This window comes from Amphiura filiformis, chromosome 4 (genome assembly GCF_039555335.1).
Source record: "Amphiura filiformis chromosome 4, Afil_fr2py, whole genome shotgun sequence".
In the NCBI taxonomy this organism is placed as follows: domain Eukaryota; kingdom Metazoa; phylum Echinodermata; class Ophiuroidea; order Amphilepidida; family Amphiuridae; genus Amphiura; species Amphiura filiformis.
Window position 1 is genome coordinate 85273816 of NC_092631.1, and position 18184 is coordinate 85291999.

The window sequence follows — 18184 nt, forward strand, 5'->3', positions numbered from 1 at the left end:
AATTACAACACATTGTCTATGGAGCAGTGTAATACACATATTCATGCATAACTCCCAAACACAAAATCGGAATTTTTCGTGGATATCTGCTGAAAAATATCATAAAAGGAGGATGCTAGGATCACGAAATACTCCTTTTTTTTTGTCTTTCAAAGCCCGTGAGGGTCTTTATTTTTTTTTTAACTCACAAACATTACATAAAATGCAAATACAATAATATCATTAAGTAAATACAATGTACCTTAATATTTCTATTTGCATACAAAATAAAATGAAACACACAAGTTTACAAACAACCATCAAACACGATACCAAAATTATTACAAACAACTTTTTTTCTGACATCTTTTGGACAGAACTCATCTTAATATTAATAATGGTCCCCATTTCTTCACATGATAACCATAAGTATCTTTTTTATTTGCAATTTCCTTCTCTACTTTTTTTCAATGAAAAAACCCAGTTTTAAAATCATTAAAGATAGGGTTAATTTCTTGAACTCTACATTTATAAATAAATCTTTTCGTCAATAATAGAATCAAGTTCAAAAAAGTGGCATATTTGACATCATAAATACCAAAACATACTTCCCGATAGGTAATATTCACAGTAATATTTAATTCTCTCAACCAGCCAAAAATATCACTCCACATTGCTTTGGCAGATTTACATGACCACATCAAATGCATCATGGTTTCTTCTTCCTCCTTACAAAAGGAGCAAATACTTATTTAAGGGAATGGATAGCAACGTTTGCACAATATTTTTTGTGAGACATGAGAGCACATCAGACATATCGAGAATTGCATTCTGAATACGAAATTATTAAGATTAGCCTAGACCCACAGGCGTGTGCTTGGGCTATATGCCCCAAAGCGTGATGTACGAAGATTCGTTATGTTTGTGTCTTCAATGCATAGGCCTATTTTAATTTCTACTTGACATTATATCAGTATCATGCTTATAAATGATGCTTCATATCATTTTTTCTTCGCGGACGGTCCCAAAAAATTTTAAAACCTAAACTGAGCCTATACATAAAATAATTATAGTGTCATCGTTTTCATCTTCTTTCGCAAAACAGGATACTCCAAAAACTATCGCATTTTTAAAAATGAATTTATGACTTAAATCACCTTGCTTTTTATATTCTCTTTTAGAATTATGGCCACTCAAACTCAAACAAATGTTTGCTGATGGTCCAAAACCTTCACTTGTCCGAAAGTGGAAGTAGGGATAGGGTCAGAGTTAAGACTTAGGGTTATAGCAAATTATTCAAAATTGCGGATGCAGACCACCACTCGTCCCATTGTTTAGACAACATACTTCCCCATCACCCAAGATTTGTCCTACTAATGAAAGCTATATATATTTGCTATATATAAAGTTATGTATACCACCGCTTGCAAGACAATTTGGACTTCACTGGGAGTTTGCTGCTGAAGCCCCATCCCTATACACTCTAAATAAAAAAATATATAGTAAAAAATACACAACGTTGAGTAAAAATGAAACAGAGCAATAAAATGATGGAACACGACATTTTTATTCAATTTGAGTACTATACATTCACTCATTTTGTTTGCTCTGTTCTCTTTACACTCAACATTGAATCAGTTTTATTTATAGAACTTTTCCCGTCCCTGATGGGGGCTGCACAGTCCGACCCCTCTGTCAAAAATCATGCGTAAACTCTAAATCCAGTATGGTGATGGCAGTGATCAATCCCTGGTATATATATGAAAGATGCCTTCGTCTATCAATAATTTCCAGAGTTTATTTTCCTTTTCCCAGTCGTGCCACGCCACACTTGTTAAGTCGGATCGGGTAAAATTCTGATCATAGTAATGTGAAGTATACTTTTTAGGGTCGCCCATAAATCCAAAGGCGTTGACCTGTCGAGAGAAAATAATGATAATAATAATAATAATTGATTAAAAACGGATTATCAACATAATTCTAAAGTAAAATTATATAATTAAGTGTATAGGCTTTCTCGAACTTATTAAAATTATATACATTTTATACAACCTTTGAAAATACGCTTTGCAAATTACCTCTTGATATACTTCTAGTGCCCGTTTCTATTCATCTAATCGTTATGAGCTGTTATGTATTCTTCTCCCGTGCATTATTTTCGCGAACTACTTCGCGTGCAGGTTTATATAATTCTCTGTGTTCGGAATTAAATATTAAATGATCACAACATAAAGTCAATTGGTTACAAACCATGCGTGAATAAGTTACTAAAGTATGACGTATGGCGCAATCGATACCATTGATAGCTAACTTCTACAGTGATTGATTTTCTTGACCAGTTACTAGTAAATGCTACCTGGTCAATGACCTGACGGTGTTTTTAAAATTTAAGATATTTTACCTAATATTCAAACTAATATAATGAATGCAGCCATTAATATTGCCTATTGTTTTAATACACTCAAAGTATATGACGGATAATGTACTCGTGCAAATGCATTCGTCAAGATAATCGCACTTGCCATGGAGTTATTGCATTTAGCTCTCGAGCCTATCGGCTCTCGAGCTAAATGCAATAACTCCACGGCGCGTGCGGTTATCTTGACTAATGCATTGCACTCAGTTCATTATCCTTTATATCATAATCCTTGATCAGTTTTCTGGGTACGATTCCAACAATCACTGGTGTGTTTTCAAATCGATTAAAATGTATTTATCCAAAAATATACTTCTAGTGCCCGTTTCTATTCATCGTTATGTATTCTTCTTCCGTGCATTATTTTCGCGAACTACTTCGCGTGCAGGTTTATATAAACCTGCACGCTAAACAATACATTATCTAAAACCCGCACGCTAAACAATAGATTTTAGATAATACGTGCACCCTCAAATACTAGAAACACTACTTTCACATTACTATACAGCTCAACTTACCGTACTTTGCCTAACCAGACAGTCCATGCCAAAATTGTTACTACACCTTTACATTTCATCGAATCTCTTTTTGATGTCTGTCATTTTGAACATCATACTTGAAAGATGTATGCTATGTAGAAACTTTATTTTGCAATTTCATAATTTGCATATTATTAGCATATTTGCAAGAAAAAACATGAAAATCTATAAATACCTATATTTTCACAATTTCAATATTTTATTAGAAATTAAGCATGTAGGCCGTTTGTTATGACTTGATGAATGAAACTGTTAGACAGATTTTGATATTTTTGCTTATTTTTTTTTTTGCCCCAAAATGTGTAAAAATCACAATTTTTGGATGACCTATATTTTCTTTGAATATTTATCAAATTTCTTAATTTAGGTATAATACAGTGCAGAAAAAGATGTCAAAAAAATCTGTTAAAACAGATTTCCAATAAATTGTTCCATTTTCCATTTTGGGTTAAATACTCAATTTTCATGCGCGGGATATTTAAAACATAAAATGAAAACATGTCCATTGCACTTTTTCCTCGAGATGTACTATAATATCAAGGTTACGGATATTATAATCCCTTCTTATCTTCACTGATCCATCAGATACCTATTGTTATGAATGATCAATGAAAAGGTTCAGAACTGGGCTACTAATGGTCTTGTCAAGTATCTATAGTTATTTTCATGACTGTGTCAACTCAAAAATCATCCAAGGTCGAATGTAGGCAAAGTATAGAGGTTATCCATGTTCTATAAGCTGCATGTCCTATCAACGACTGCTATACCTTGTTTAGGACATTCTAAAGAAGTACCTGCATGCACAACCATGACTGTTTCAAAATAGCCCGCCAAAGTCATGCAGGTAACTCCGAGGTCGTGCATTGAATTAGTTTGAATAAGGAATACTACGGGAACCAGTGCCTTTTGTTAGAAGTCACACATGAGTGAAGTGGATAACCTCTATGATAAGTTGAGCTGTATAACTTATTTTGTATAACTATGTTCGATATAAAACCACCAAAAAAGTACGAATATACATTCTGTGGTGTTAAAATAGTTATAGGGTATGGTATTTTTTCATGATGCAGTCATGTCTACAGTAGAATTCAATTCGACCTTTGCAGGACTTAAACCCCATTAAAAGCTATTAAACCAAGATAACACTCATTGAAAACAGCTCAACTGATTAAATCATATCTTCTCTGGTTAAATACACACAACATATGTGTCTGCTTTACACGTACAATGGAGCAATGAGCTGGGATTATACTTTCAGTTGGGTGAACGATTATAAAGCGAGCGCTAGAGAACAATTGTGTGTGGTCTTTGTTTACGAAATGAGACAATACGTGCTTATTGTTAACCAGCGTTCTTGAAAATGAGAAACATGGTGGTTTGCAGACTTAACACGGTTTGGAAATAATTTCTTCATATTTTTGGTGTTATCTGTCGTTTACATATCCTTCCTAAAACACCAAAGTACGCATATTTCCAAACATCTAAATTAGCTAAAAATTTAGGACATGTTACAAAACTATATTGTCTAGAATTTTAGAAGAGTACTTTTAATATTGGCCGGTTATTTTTCACACAGCGACGTTAACTAGGCAATGTACTATTACCTATAACATTAACTAAAACACCAAAGTACGCATATTTCCAAAAATCTAAATTAGCTAAAAATTTAGGACATGTTAGATGTTACAAAACTATATTTTCTAGAACTTTAGAAGAGTACTTTTAATATTGGCCGGTTATTTTTCACACAGCGACGTTAACTAGGCATATCCCCATACTTTTAACGTAGGCTATTTGTAGAGGTCACGCGTCAATGGGAAAGAGCACTGTGTATTGTGTATAGGAAAACGGACAGTAACTGCAGTATGTCATGCGCACTTTGTAAATCATAGGTTACAAACTGTTCTATTTTGCAACTATCATTGCCATAAATTATGATTAATGAACTCAAATAAATCAAACATCAAATGAGAATAATCGAGCTTCTATTAATTAAAAAAGGGCTAAAAACAGGTGGACCATAATTATACAAGATGACACCATTACAAAATATTCAGCATTTTACAAATGAATTACATGTAGGCCTATATCTAAGATAACATAAACACGCCCAGGAAACACACACTAGCGCATAATATCATGATCATGCTTTATAATGCTGAACAAATTGAAAAATTCCACTGTCGTGTGTTTTAACAATATTAGTAGATTTTAAAGTTCAAATTGTAGAACTATAAAGTCCAGTTGATATATAAATTTATTCTCTCATCTCCATTCACCGTAGTACTACATGTAGTGGGACGTCAAAATCGATTGTTTCTAGGTCAACTGCTTCAGTGCTCTCTGTGTTCGGAACCACGATATTAAATGATCACAACATAAAGTCAATTGGTTACAAACCATGCATGAATAAGTTACTTAAGTATGACGTATGGCGCAATCGACACCATTGATAGCTAACTTCTACAGTGATTGATTTTCTTGACCAGTTACTAGTAATGCTACCTGGTCAATGACCTGACGGTGTTTTTAAAATGTAAGATATTTTACCTAATATTCAAACTTATATAATGAATGCAGCCATTAATATTGCCTATTGTTTTAATACACTCAAAGTATATGACGGATAATGTACTCGTGCAAATGCGTTCGTCAAGATAATCGCACTTGCCATGGAGTTATTGCATTTAGCTCGAGAGCTAAATGCAATAACTCCACGGCGCGTGCGATTATCTTGACTAATGCACTGCACTCAGTTCATTATCCTTATCATATTCTATACGTTTTAATAACATTTGATGCCTGTTCGCGATTGATAAAATGATAATAAATATTTTAGCTAACAATTTTTACGTTTACAAAATCATGTTATTGCTGTAAAATATTTAAACAAAATATTATTGTATCAAAATGTTTCGTCAACATTTAAAAATAGTTGTAAACATTGTGAGGCATAATTTGAAATTGTTTTGTAAATGTTATAACACAGTACACTGTGTATGTCGCGAGCTTATGCTTCCCCAGCAAACTCAAAACGTTTTACACAAAACGTGTAAAAGTCGGGTTATAAAAATCGTAGAAAACGTTCTAATAATAACATTAAGAAAACATTTTGAGGAATTGACAACTTAACACAACATAAAATAACGTAATTAAGTGTTGACAAAATATGTTGCATGCCACACTTATATTTTTAAATAATTTAGACATTTTAAAAACGTTGTTGTATACTGTATAGTGCTTTTTTCATATAAAATGTTTTCAAAATTTTGACCTTAAAATTGCGAAAAAAATGTCAGCACTTCAGAGTATCAAAATGAACAAATCAAACAAACATACGAAACAAATACAACAAAATGGTAATATTACCTCATCACAGGTATGGAGTGCAAGAAATATCATAATAGCACCAGTGGTTGCTCGTCCTGATTTCTGTAACTTAGGAGACCGTAGCCAGCTGTTTGTAGAATGGGAAAACAACCAAGAAATGTATATTAGGGCCTATATTTAATCACAAAAAAGTAATATAATCCTAGATTATGATTATCCTAAAAATAATCCTAAAAAATTCTCTGCTGCACAGATTTAACCTGCACCCTCTATCAAAAAGATGTCTACGCCACTTAGGCCTGTTCTATACATTTTTAAGAAATAAAACCACTCTTCCAATAATGCCTTTAGAATTTGAAACATTTAAGGATTCAAACATAAAAAAAACACTGAAAAGCATTTTGCATTAGTTGGGAAGAGATATATATATAAGCAGGCGTACATAAAAACGGAAATTTTGTAAACACATCAGGAAGCAAAGTGCAAAAACGTATAAATGATATACGTAGGCCTATAAATATATACGGCACGTGAGAAAAAAACACGTGGAGAAAACCCAAGATATCACTGTTCAATTGAACACAATACACTACAGCAAGACCCAAAGCAAGTAAAATTTAATAAAGTGACCAATGTATGAGGAAAAATATAAAAATAGACATAGCACAAACTAATTAATTGAGATCCACGAAGATTTGACAACGGTATATGTAATGCTGAAAAATATACAATACGCGAGGGTCATTCAAAATGTTGTGCATTAAATCTGATAACTTCAGTTCTGAAAATGGCACCCCTAAAAACTTGACATGTTATACATTAGAGTATAAACATTAGCTACAAAATAAAAGAAATAAGTTGAATACAAGTTCATTTTTGTTGTAAATAAACTTAGAACATAAACACGTTTTGTTGTACTACGGAAAGGGTAAAACAAATTTTCACCCCCCCAACACACACACACACACATCTTTCCTGCACATCTTTATATTGGAAAGATTTTGTCTCCTGCTATACTACACTTTTATTGTTTTATTACATCAGAGGTCACTCAAAATCTGATAAAAGACCACTCAAATCAGGCCTCTTAAAAAGGGATGGAAATATTATATTGACAAGAAAGAGAGGAGTAAATTTCACTTCGCAGTGGTGGTGGGATGGATAAAACGAGAGCTTGTTGTTTTCATCTGGAAGTCCTATGTTCGCCTCTGTTATACGTTAGTCTCCGAATTCTAAATAACTATTATTTAACACCTTTATGTAATATCATAATTGTACAGGGTGAGTCAAAAAAAGTGCAATAGAGAAAAGAATCCATTTTTACTTAAGAACCGAGTTGAACTTTTTAGGTATGAAAACATTTTGTATATAGTATATCCATCATTGACCTTGTGTGTAAAAATTAAGGAATTAGCATTTACCGTTTTGTTTTTATAACACATTTTATAGCGCTACCCAATTTTAATGTTTGTCCAAGAGACATCTAAAATTTGAATGTCAGCCCACTCTGTGTAAGGTAGATTTGGAACAACTGCCATTTTCTTAACCTCATTGTCATTAAAATAAAATGGAGCACCCAAAGTGTTATTGCACTTGGTCTTGTTTAAGGAGAAGAAACATTATTTGTTGTTATTTTCATTTTACCTTTACTTTAAAGATGTTTATTCTCTATCAAAAAACATACAAATTTCCAGGCGGGTTTTTCAAATGTCAAAATGAAATGCGCGCAAATTGAAATGGAGTGAATTACAAAATATCCAGTAAGTTGGACATTTTGGGATTAAAAAAAAACTGGAGTTGGAGTCGAGTGAGGTATAAAGGACTTAAAGTAATGTTAGAAAGTATAAAAAAAAAAAAAAAAGAAATTAAAATAACGCAAAATCAACCTAATATTTAAGTTAAAGTCAGTTTCAGATATGGTGCCTTTACCGCGCACTGTGTGCTCTCATTCAAAATACATGGTACCTCGTGGACAAATAACGAAATTGGGTATCGCAACAAAAGGACTCATCAAAATTAAACGGTAGTCGCGATTCACTTTATATTTTCACAGAAGGGGGCCATTGAATGTAGCATTTATAGAATCTTTCAATATTGGGAAAGTTCGATTTGGTTCTTACATAAATATCGATTCTTTGCTCTATTGCAGTTTTTTTGACTCACCCTGTATTATATTACTTGCCTATTGTCGACATATCTACAAAAATCTGGATGGATTATTTTGATTTCTTCGGCCTTCAGCGGTTTGGGAAATAGGAACGGGTCTCTGTGCATATGGATGAGACAAATCAGAAATGGACATAGAGATGAATAATAAATTATTATACATAATTATTCAAATGAAGTAAATGATTCGCAAGTATAAATAACGGAACTGTCAATACAAATTAATATACACGCCACAAAAGGCAACTATACTATTTTTGTGCATCAATTTTTCTAACTGAAATGGCAAGAAGCAAATTATATTGACATATTTTGATACCTCATCTGTCACTTTTATGTCAATATATGGTAGCTCTCCAAAGTATTACCATACCAATCTAGTAACACATTGAATGAAAACAAACGTAGATTCTGAAGTTGCCGCCCGCAAAAGCTGCTCACTCGGCATAATACAATAAAATGACACGGGATTCGGTATGAGTGGCTATGGATGGGTAATTTTTTCGGAAAATAACCCAATTCTGCGTCATTGTTATAGCCAACATTTTAGAAATTTCCCCCAAATGGTAAAAAATTAGACTTTTGGCATACATGTAGGCCTATAGGCCTATGTGGGTCAAAATTTCTTGAAAACTGGTATATGACAGTGATGGGTCTACTTTTAAATTGAAAGCGGCAAACAAAACTTGAGTTGGCCTATATAGGCCTAACCCGCCGGCCAACCTTTTTAAAATGCAGGAGGAAACTGGAGAGCCCCGGCGGAGAAAACATGTGAGAGCATAGACCATCAAAATGTGGTGTGAGAGCAAGTATAAATACCAAATGCACATATGGTGGTATGGGAAGTTCGGCGCCAGGGCTAGAACCTAACTTAGAAGGGGAGAGTAATCCGTATAGACGAATCCAACGAGCCAAGTAATGGTCAGAATTCAGCCGACCATTGCTGGGTCCCGTCTGCACCAAACTGGTGTGGTTACTGCCCAATTGGGTGGATTAAATCCGCTTAAAACTCGATGTTGAATTGTATTGTGTTGTAAACTTTCATCATTCTTTTGTATATGTGTAACACGGGTGATGGAATGCAGTTTAATATCCCCGCCAAGGCCACATCATTTCACATTTTGGGTGGAATAGACCTAAGGGGGGCAGCTATGACTGTCAATAAGGTGTAGGAATGCGTGAAAATAGATTCGTCTATACCTGGGAAGTTACCTTTCAGCGTATCTTTCCTGACTTCCTTTCGGTATAGTACCGTTAGTTAATGCAGCATGAATGTATCGATACGCCCAATCATCTTCTGGTAAAAATATATAACGTATTCCAGCGTTCCACGGAGGAGCGGGAAATCCTTTAGATTTAAAGTAGTAAACGGAGTTGGAGAGAGTTTTCATTCCAAAGCAATAAAAAGATGTTTTAGTTCCTACATCTTCTTCGTATCCGTCTATTATTGCTACATTAGTTCTGAAATGGAAGAGAGTTCAAAATAGAATGGTATGAGAGCGTTATTTGCTGTACATTATTTACACTTCGACATATCTTGCAAATTAGTTGCAAGGAATGTGGAAAACAATTTGCGCTTTATACAGACTGTAACAAAAAAAATACACAATTGCAATTTCGATCCTAAGAAAAGGCCTAAATGAGATCATGGCAACAATGTTATATGCAGTGAAATCAGTAACATCTTGGCTGACAGAAAAACTTAACTTGTTTTTATTTTACTAGTTCGGGCTCAAACGCTATGCTCTTAATCATCCAGAAAACGGGTTGTGCCATACATATTAAGGTTAGCAACTATTTCAAACTGTTGCGATTTAATAGTTCACAGCATCTTGCGAATGGTAGTGAGCTTTTGGCAAAAATTGCATGGATCATTTCATAGCAAGTGTGTAGAAGAATTCAAATATCACAGATATTCTTTTGTAGGTCCTGTGGTTCTTGAGTTATGTTGTAAAGAGGGCTGAAACAACAACATTTTTGTAAAACTTACATAACTCATTAACAAGAATAAATCAAGCAAGTATTCAAAGTATATGATTTGTAGAATGAACTTTTGTAAAACATCAAAGTGTTATTTTCCAATAATATATAGATTAGATTTAGATAATGAAAATCATTTTTTTTTTTTTGGTTGCTTCGACCAATAATACCTCGTCTACCCTTAAATCAACTGAAACTTCTCCTTTTCTCGCAACCTAGACAAAAGAATGGCAAATTATTACCAACCTGAACACATAGTCATGAGAATCAATCTCGTGCCCCATTTTCGATCCATTCAAAATGCCACCATTGCCCACTACTGCACATCGTATACAATTTTCACGAAGACCTGTGTCACCGAGTCTATCATCAAATAAGAATTGATTGATTGTAGAATTTAAAAGCGCCATAGTTTTTGCTATAGCTGAAAACAAATATAAAAAAGGTATAATTTAATTATTGCATATATAAAATTGGAATATGAAAGGTAATTGAACATTGTATTTTGACGTTGGACTATTTTTTACTTTCACAATTGCCGCGTTCATGTTCCTTCATCTACACTGAGACTGAATTAAACAGATTAGTTTGGCGTCATTCAAACTCCTATAACGACCCTTGATTGGCTAGTACTAGCGCGTAAAAGAAGGCTGATTCAGTCATGGTGTCTTCATCGGAAAAAAGAAATGAAATTGTTGACATAGACCCTTCAGGAAAGAAATTTTCCTATTACTAATTTACTAAGACCTAACTTCTGAGCTGAGACCAGTGGCGTAGCCAGGATTTTGGAACCGGGGGGGGGGGGCACAGCTTGTAAATGTACCGACGGAAATATTTTTGCCGGCTGAGACGGTATGTGTGTTGAAGGTGCAAAATTAACCATAATGCACGCTGTTTTATGTTTAGACAGTTCAATCTCCCGGTTCAATCTTTACGACAACTCGTATTATCGCATATCAATTGGTAAGCGCTCTTTAGCAAAGTCATAGTTCATTGACTTTTACAACCGTATGACAAAACAGGCGAAAATAGTAACTTTTTCCACAAGATTGCAATTTAAAGAGAATTGGCCATTTGCTCATTCTAATGACGCTAGAGTATGGACAATATAACTTAGAGTATGGACAATATAACTTAGCGTGCTCTTTCATTTAATGACATAAAATTTGAAAAATATTGTAAGGAACACTTGAGGTTTTGACATTTATAACCTACATTTTGGTCAAAAATCGTGCTTGGATAGGTCGTTTCCAGCAGATTTACCACATTCGCCTTGCTATAAACATTGAATTGCGTCACCTGTTGACCTACTGTCAAAAAGTGTTATTAGGGGGAAGTGTTAGCTTTCGTTTGATATAAATAAAATTATGATTGGATGAAGGGAACACTTGAGGTTTTGAGAAAAAAACAATCACAGAGGCATATTTTCCAGCTAGAGCTACACAGCTCATATGATGCTATGCACTCAACCGTGTAGTATAATGAAAGATTCTGTAGAGACAATTCACTGCTAGCTTGGACGAAATTGTGTGCTCAGGTGTATCGAGGTGGAAATTGTAAGAGAATCGTTTTCGGTTTTGGGTTTATCCTTAGTGTACGAGAGCACAAAATACTAATAGGATTAGATTTAGGGTTAGGGTTATAGGGTTATATTAGGGTTAGGGTTAGGAATTAGGGTTAGGGTAGGATTGGGGTTAGGGTTAGGGTTAGGATAAGAGTTGGGATTTGTTTGGTATTCTCTTACACGAAGGATATACACTCGTTATTGTAGCCAAACCTTTCCATATACGTCAGACACAAAACTAGTAATTTATCTGTAGCTCGCAATTATTCTGCTCTTAGCCTTTAGGGACAGTTCACAAACACTTGCAACAGGGGGTGCCTGATGCAAAAAGAAAAATTCACATATAAAATTATTTTCAGGCCCCCTCTTTGGACATGGAAAAATGAACGTCAACCCCATAGAAAATATAGTGTAAACTCATGTTCTACGAGAAAAATTAACGTGCTATTTTTAAAGGCCTCCCCTATAAAAAAAAATGTCAGCTCCCCTTTTTGCATCAGCCCCACCCCCACCGTTAAGTGTTTGTGAACGGTCCCGTAGGTCTCTGTCTATATGAAGAAAATATAAACCACACTATGTAGGCCTACCTTCAAATTTATTCATCTTCCATCCCGTCAGGTCGCGATAAATCTTGAGTCGCTTATACTCCGATTCTGTAATATGTTCAGGTGTTAATAATATGGGAACATCCTGGATATATTTTCCTTTAAGTGCCCTGCTCCTTGACATTTTATGTCTAACTGTTGTAGGACATTTCTGAAATAGAGAAGAAATTAGTGACGAGAGATAAAGTTTCAACACCCGAGCATGCAGCACAAGTCGGCTATCACAGATCACATCGACCAAGAAAATCACGTTATTCATAAGCTTGGGAACCGGAGCGGAGGGGGATTCTTAGCCCACTCAATAATGTGGGTCGGGGACTCGAATATCCTTCAGCCCCCCATCTCCAATTTTTCCAGGTGAAGTGAAAAAATGTAATCATAAACCAGGGAAAATGGGTGTTTTGACGTATTTTTTACAGACTGAATTTTCTGACTCAGAGGGGGGGGGGCACTCCCGGTCATCAACAAATGTTCATTTTGTCAGCCCACCCCCTGTTCAACATCTTCCAGTAAGCCACTGTATTAAGACACGCATAGGCCTATTGGACAAAATACTCAAATGCCATTTTTAATGCCAAAGCAACCAACCGCTATGACGACACTATTTTCTCTCAGTCACGTACATTATGATCCACTGCTAAACATGTAAAACAAACTTCGATCCCGAGGAGTGAGATTGCATCCAAACATCGCGGGAAATGCATGGCGAAAGCCCATCATATCAAGTCGTGAGTACGATTTTATCCCCAAATAATCTGATAAAATTGTCGGCTCCTTAATTATTTGCAATTATATATACGAGCTTGCTGCTTCATTATTATGTTTAAATTATGTCATTATTTTAGTCAAAGGCAAATATATCAAAAAATATGCAAACTGAGCACATGTATAGCTATATCTACACACTACATATACAGTAGCTAAAATGAAAGAGAAAGGTGCCCCTTTGACAAAAAATGAAAGAGAAAATTGGACAGGCAAAGGAAAAGTAAAGGGACAAAGAGCCGGTTTTCCACAAAATTCATCCACGATCAGGGGCCAAAATAGTGTAATTTTTTTTGCGCGTTGCGATCGCACATTGTCCCAATAGGCTAAAGCACTTTTCACTTTCCACCCCGATCATGGGCCAAAATTGTGTTATTGTCCCAATAAAGCCTTTTTTGAAGCTAGAAGACTTTTATTGAGAATTAAGCCGTCTTACCAAAGGATGCAATATGACACTGGCCGTGTTGGGGCTCGAACCTGCAACCTTTCGATTATGAAGCTCGCGCCCTAACCGTACTTCCCTATAAAGATACTTTTTATGCGCAATATACTCTTTCACGCTTACCGTGTAATTCAAGTACTGAGAATCATGTTTGTAAATCGATCCAATCTTTGGCTTCTCGTATTTGTAGAACATGTTCTTCACTTTAATAACATTCTGGCGAATATTATTCATTAACGTTTTGCTTGCTTTTTGTTTCGTATTAGTATTGGTTTCTTTGCGGGTATGTTTAATCGTCTTCTTTGGATCTTCATTAACTTTAGATGTGTTCTGAATCTTTTGTTTGATGTCCGGAGCTGGTTTCACAACTTGATCTAAACAACAAACATGGAGAAGAAGAAAGAATTGTGTTTAAAGCTTTAACCCTGTTAGAAACTCATCGTAAATTTAAGATAATTGATATAGGAACAGAGATGAAGGACAGTATCAATTAGCTCACATTTCTAAAACTGCGATAAAGAAAATCCCCCGTTTGCGCGAAAATTTCTCAACTTCAGAATATTAGCCCCCCAAATGAAGGTGATTTGTTATTTGAGAGGCTTATGCGCGCGAAGCGCGAAATCTTTGCAATTTTGCCCTATGTGGATCCAAAACACGATGTTTAAGATGCACAGGGTAATCATTGCTTTATTTTTTCTTCAATTACGATTTTTAGGGTGGCCGTCCCCCATGGAAAAATTTACGTGGGACGTGTCCCCCCTCCCACACTTCCGCCGCCTATGAATAGGGGTGGGGTGTGTGTGGTGTGAGGAGAGAGAAAGAGAGAGAGAGAGAGAGAGAGAGAGAGAGAGAGAGAGAGTTAGAGAGAGAGAGAGAGGACAGAGGGCGTATGGGCGAGAAGCACACTCGGAATCCCGAATAAAAATTAATATTTTGTGAAACAAGATTCGTTCAATATAAAAGCACAATCACATCATATTATTAGGCAGATCATGAGGTTATATAAAAAGGATATACTGTAGGCCTACGTGTAGTATTAGTTAATGTCGAAATTACTAATGTTAGTGCACGACGGAAGAACATCTTTATTGTTACCACGGTTACAGAAATATTTCGCTAATGATTGACTAGTGCTCATCATCCCAGTTATTTGTACCGTACCTTTTATCATGTTTATTTTAGTCGTTAAACCACCTCCGGCTCTGTGAAAGCAAATATTACAGAATGTCATCAAAATAAATTAGCAATAGAAATAGTCAACATTGAAAAAACAAAACCTGACAAAATTTAGATATATTAAATTAGGTCGCTCATCTCTTGAATTTCAGCTTAAGACTGAATAAGTACAAATTATGTATACATAATTAAGAATGAATAAAACACAAACAAGCAGCTGAAAAAAGTGTTCAATTGTGGTTTCGAAGTTCAACAAAAGACTGAAACAAAAGACATTAATCAATTCAATTCAATAATATTTCTAATACCTTTCGTGTTTCACAAATGATGACAATAGGCCCCTTCGCTCATCGTTGTTTACACCATGGAAAATCTGAGCTCTTTCTTCCATGTTTATATATTTACTTAGATGGTACACAAAAATTACTAAGCTTGGAGCACTCCATGATATAAGAAATATAAAAATAACCCTATGCCTCTGGTTTCTGACATCTCTGAAATAACAAAATAGAGAGGAGTTAATGAGTAATCTTTTGAGGAGCATAGATGAGTAGTATCACTCTCGACACGGTGTAACTTCAATAACATTATAGAAAACACACAATTACTGAGATGCGTTTTTTTGTATTGATATAATTTGATTGAGAGGGACTTTTTTTTTCTTTATTTATTTTAAGCACGGCCCTTTCACAATACAAGTCTTTGTAGCCGAGCGTGTGATTCGAAGTCGATCTTCGTTCCTCGGAAGCAATATTATTAATTTGCTCGTTTACATGTAAGCTCATGTACAGGGTGAGTAAAAAAAAGTGCAATAGCAAAAAGAATCCATTTTTATATAAGAACCGAGTTGAACCTTTTAAGTTTTAAAACATTTTATAAATAACTTATCCATTAGTGATCTTGCGTGAAACAATCAAGGAAATAGCATTTACCGTTTTGTTTTTATGACACATTTTATCATCATCATCAGTCGGCTGCGGAGCAGGCGACTACAAGCTTTCTCCAACTGTTGTGATCTTGGGCAAGCGAAACAATTTTGTTTGGCTGCAGCATCCCTTCAGTATCTCCCAGGAGGTGCTGTACATACTGTAAGTACAGTGTCCGCGGCCGTCCCGGTTTCCTCTTCCCATGTGATGGAATATAAAGGGCATATTCTTTCACAGGCTCGTCATCTTCAAGACGCAGTATATGGCCGAGAAATTTGAGTTGATGAATCTTGACTCTGGCAACCAGTGGAGTGGTGTTGGTCAGATTGTAGATGGTTTCATTTGGGATCCGATCCACATGCTTGATGTTTAACATGGCTCTGTAGCAAGATGTTGCAAAGGCATTGATCTTGTTTTCATGTCCTTGGTGATTACCCATGACTCGCACCCGTAGAGAAGGATAGTGACACAAGTTGTCTCAAACAGCTTGATTTTTGTTCCGATTGGCAGGGATGGGCTTCTCCAAAGGCGTTCCAGTTTCCAGAAAGCGGCCCAGGCTAGTGCTTTTCTTCTTTTTAGGTCTCCAACACTAGAGCCCATCTTGGAACCCAAGTACTTGAAGTCTGTGACATGGTTGATGGTACTACCAAAGACTTCAAGTGCTGGCTGGGCGTTACAGTTTGCAGTCATATACCGTATTCACTCGATAGTTAGCACATGTGCTTACTATCGAGGGCTTTTGAAAACGTGCAAAATGAAAAAAAATGAACAGCGCCATCCACAAAAGTGACAAAAGTGTAAAGGGTTTTCAGCAAATCATCGATACACATAGCTATATACGAACAATTAAACCTACAAATTTGTGTGTTAACTACATTAGCTCAGTTGAATCATCTTAAGGCCAGAGTAATGGAAGACACATTCGTCCACGCCCGAATTTGAGATTTCTTGATATTTATCAACACTAAGATGTATTCTTTCACTTGAAACTGATAAAATACAACTTGTTAATATTTACACGTATTTTTGCTTGATTTATTTCACTCTTTTCAACTCTAAAAAGTCACATGGCTCAAGACAGCTTAGTAAATTGGCGGGAAATAATGAGTCAGAAATGCGCGAATGCGAAATATTGTGATTACGCGCGCGATTCGTGTCGCGTGACGCGGCGCAAGTCTGCGCGTATGTCCGACGCAGTCAAGGCGCATTCGGTATGTTTTTAACGCCGGCAAATGCGGTGTAAACAAAACACAAATTTGCAGTCAAATGCCACTTAGATTTTTAATTATTTTGAATTTTGGCGCACTAAAAGCAGACATTATAAATTCATTGTTGCAAAAAGATGCATATTAAGACCATGCACCAGGTACAGCTTTTACAAGCGTGAAAGTCTTGCCGTTTTAAAATATAAGGACATTTTGTGCATAATTTTGACATTTTTTTACTAAAACGTCGATTTCTCATAGTTCACTTTTGACAATATTGCACGATTTTTGTGACAAGATAACTCGAAAAATGTGCAAGCAAAAGGTAAACTTTTTGCACTATCGTTTAGAGTACATCAAAGTCTAGGGAAGGTTTTCTCATTTGTTTTAAACAAAAATATACACCATTATGTGCAAATTTTAATGACAAAATTGCTTTTTTCACATGTTTTTTCCAATATTTCGAAAAAAGAGACGAATTTCAAAAAAATAAAAAAACCTTCCCTAAGTTCATGTCTCTTCTTCATTAAAAGCTAACTGATTTTTTTTTACTCCGAACTGATTTTTTTTAAGTTGTCACAAAAAAATTGGGATAAAAAAGTGATTTTTTGTGATTTTATCAAAAACTCGAGATTATTGAAAAAATCTGACGTCACCATGGGATTCCTTGACTCATTTCCTTTCCAAAAATGTATAGTTTTATATACTTTGGAGATACAATTCAGAAATAATGATGCTCGAAAAGGTCCATGTTCTCTCCCATTACTCTGCCCTTAAGAAGAGCGAACTGAGTTTGAGGCTCGTTATAAACTTTTCCGTTGCTTTATTTTTATTTTGTGGTTTGAGCTTTTCTTAATCTTTGTTTTTCATTTTGTTTCTTTATTGTTTTTTATTTGCTTTATTTTGTTTTGTTTTTTTTTTCTTTTTCTCTCTTTCTTTCTTTTTTGTTCTATTCATACTGGGGTCATGGGTTATTTATTCAAAACATACCTATATACGAACAATTCAACCTGCAAATGTATGTCTTAACCCCATTAGCTCAGTTTGGAAAACGCCGGACTTCGAGACTCGATGAAGTTCAAATCTGTTCA

At 35.2% G+C, this 18184-nt stretch overlaps 1 protein-coding gene across 1 annotated transcript in view; it reads right to left on the reverse strand.

Moving 5' to 3' along the window:
• Positions 1–501: 501 nt before the first annotated feature.
• LOC140151568 (alpha-N-acetylgalactosaminide alpha-2,6-sialyltransferase 2-like) overlaps positions 502–18184 on the reverse strand; it is a 31071-nt gene continuing 13388 nt past the window's right edge. The window contains exons 3-11 of the mRNA XM_072173958.1: positions 15271–15456; positions 14948–14988; positions 13910–14160; positions 12562–12730; positions 10657–10834; positions 9643–9891; positions 8447–8530; positions 6304–6391; positions 502–1895 (exon numbers count right to left, since the gene is read on the reverse strand). Of these exons, the coding sequence (XP_072030059.1) occupies positions 1722–1895; positions 6304–6391; positions 8447–8530; positions 9643–9891; positions 10657–10834; positions 12562–12730; positions 13910–14160; positions 14948–14988; positions 15271–15456 (1420 nt within the window). The 3' untranslated portion in view covers positions 502–1721. The remainder of the gene's footprint in view (positions 1896–6303; positions 6392–8446; positions 8531–9642; positions 9892–10656; positions 10835–12561; positions 12731–13909; positions 14161–14947; positions 14989–15270; positions 15457–18184) is intronic.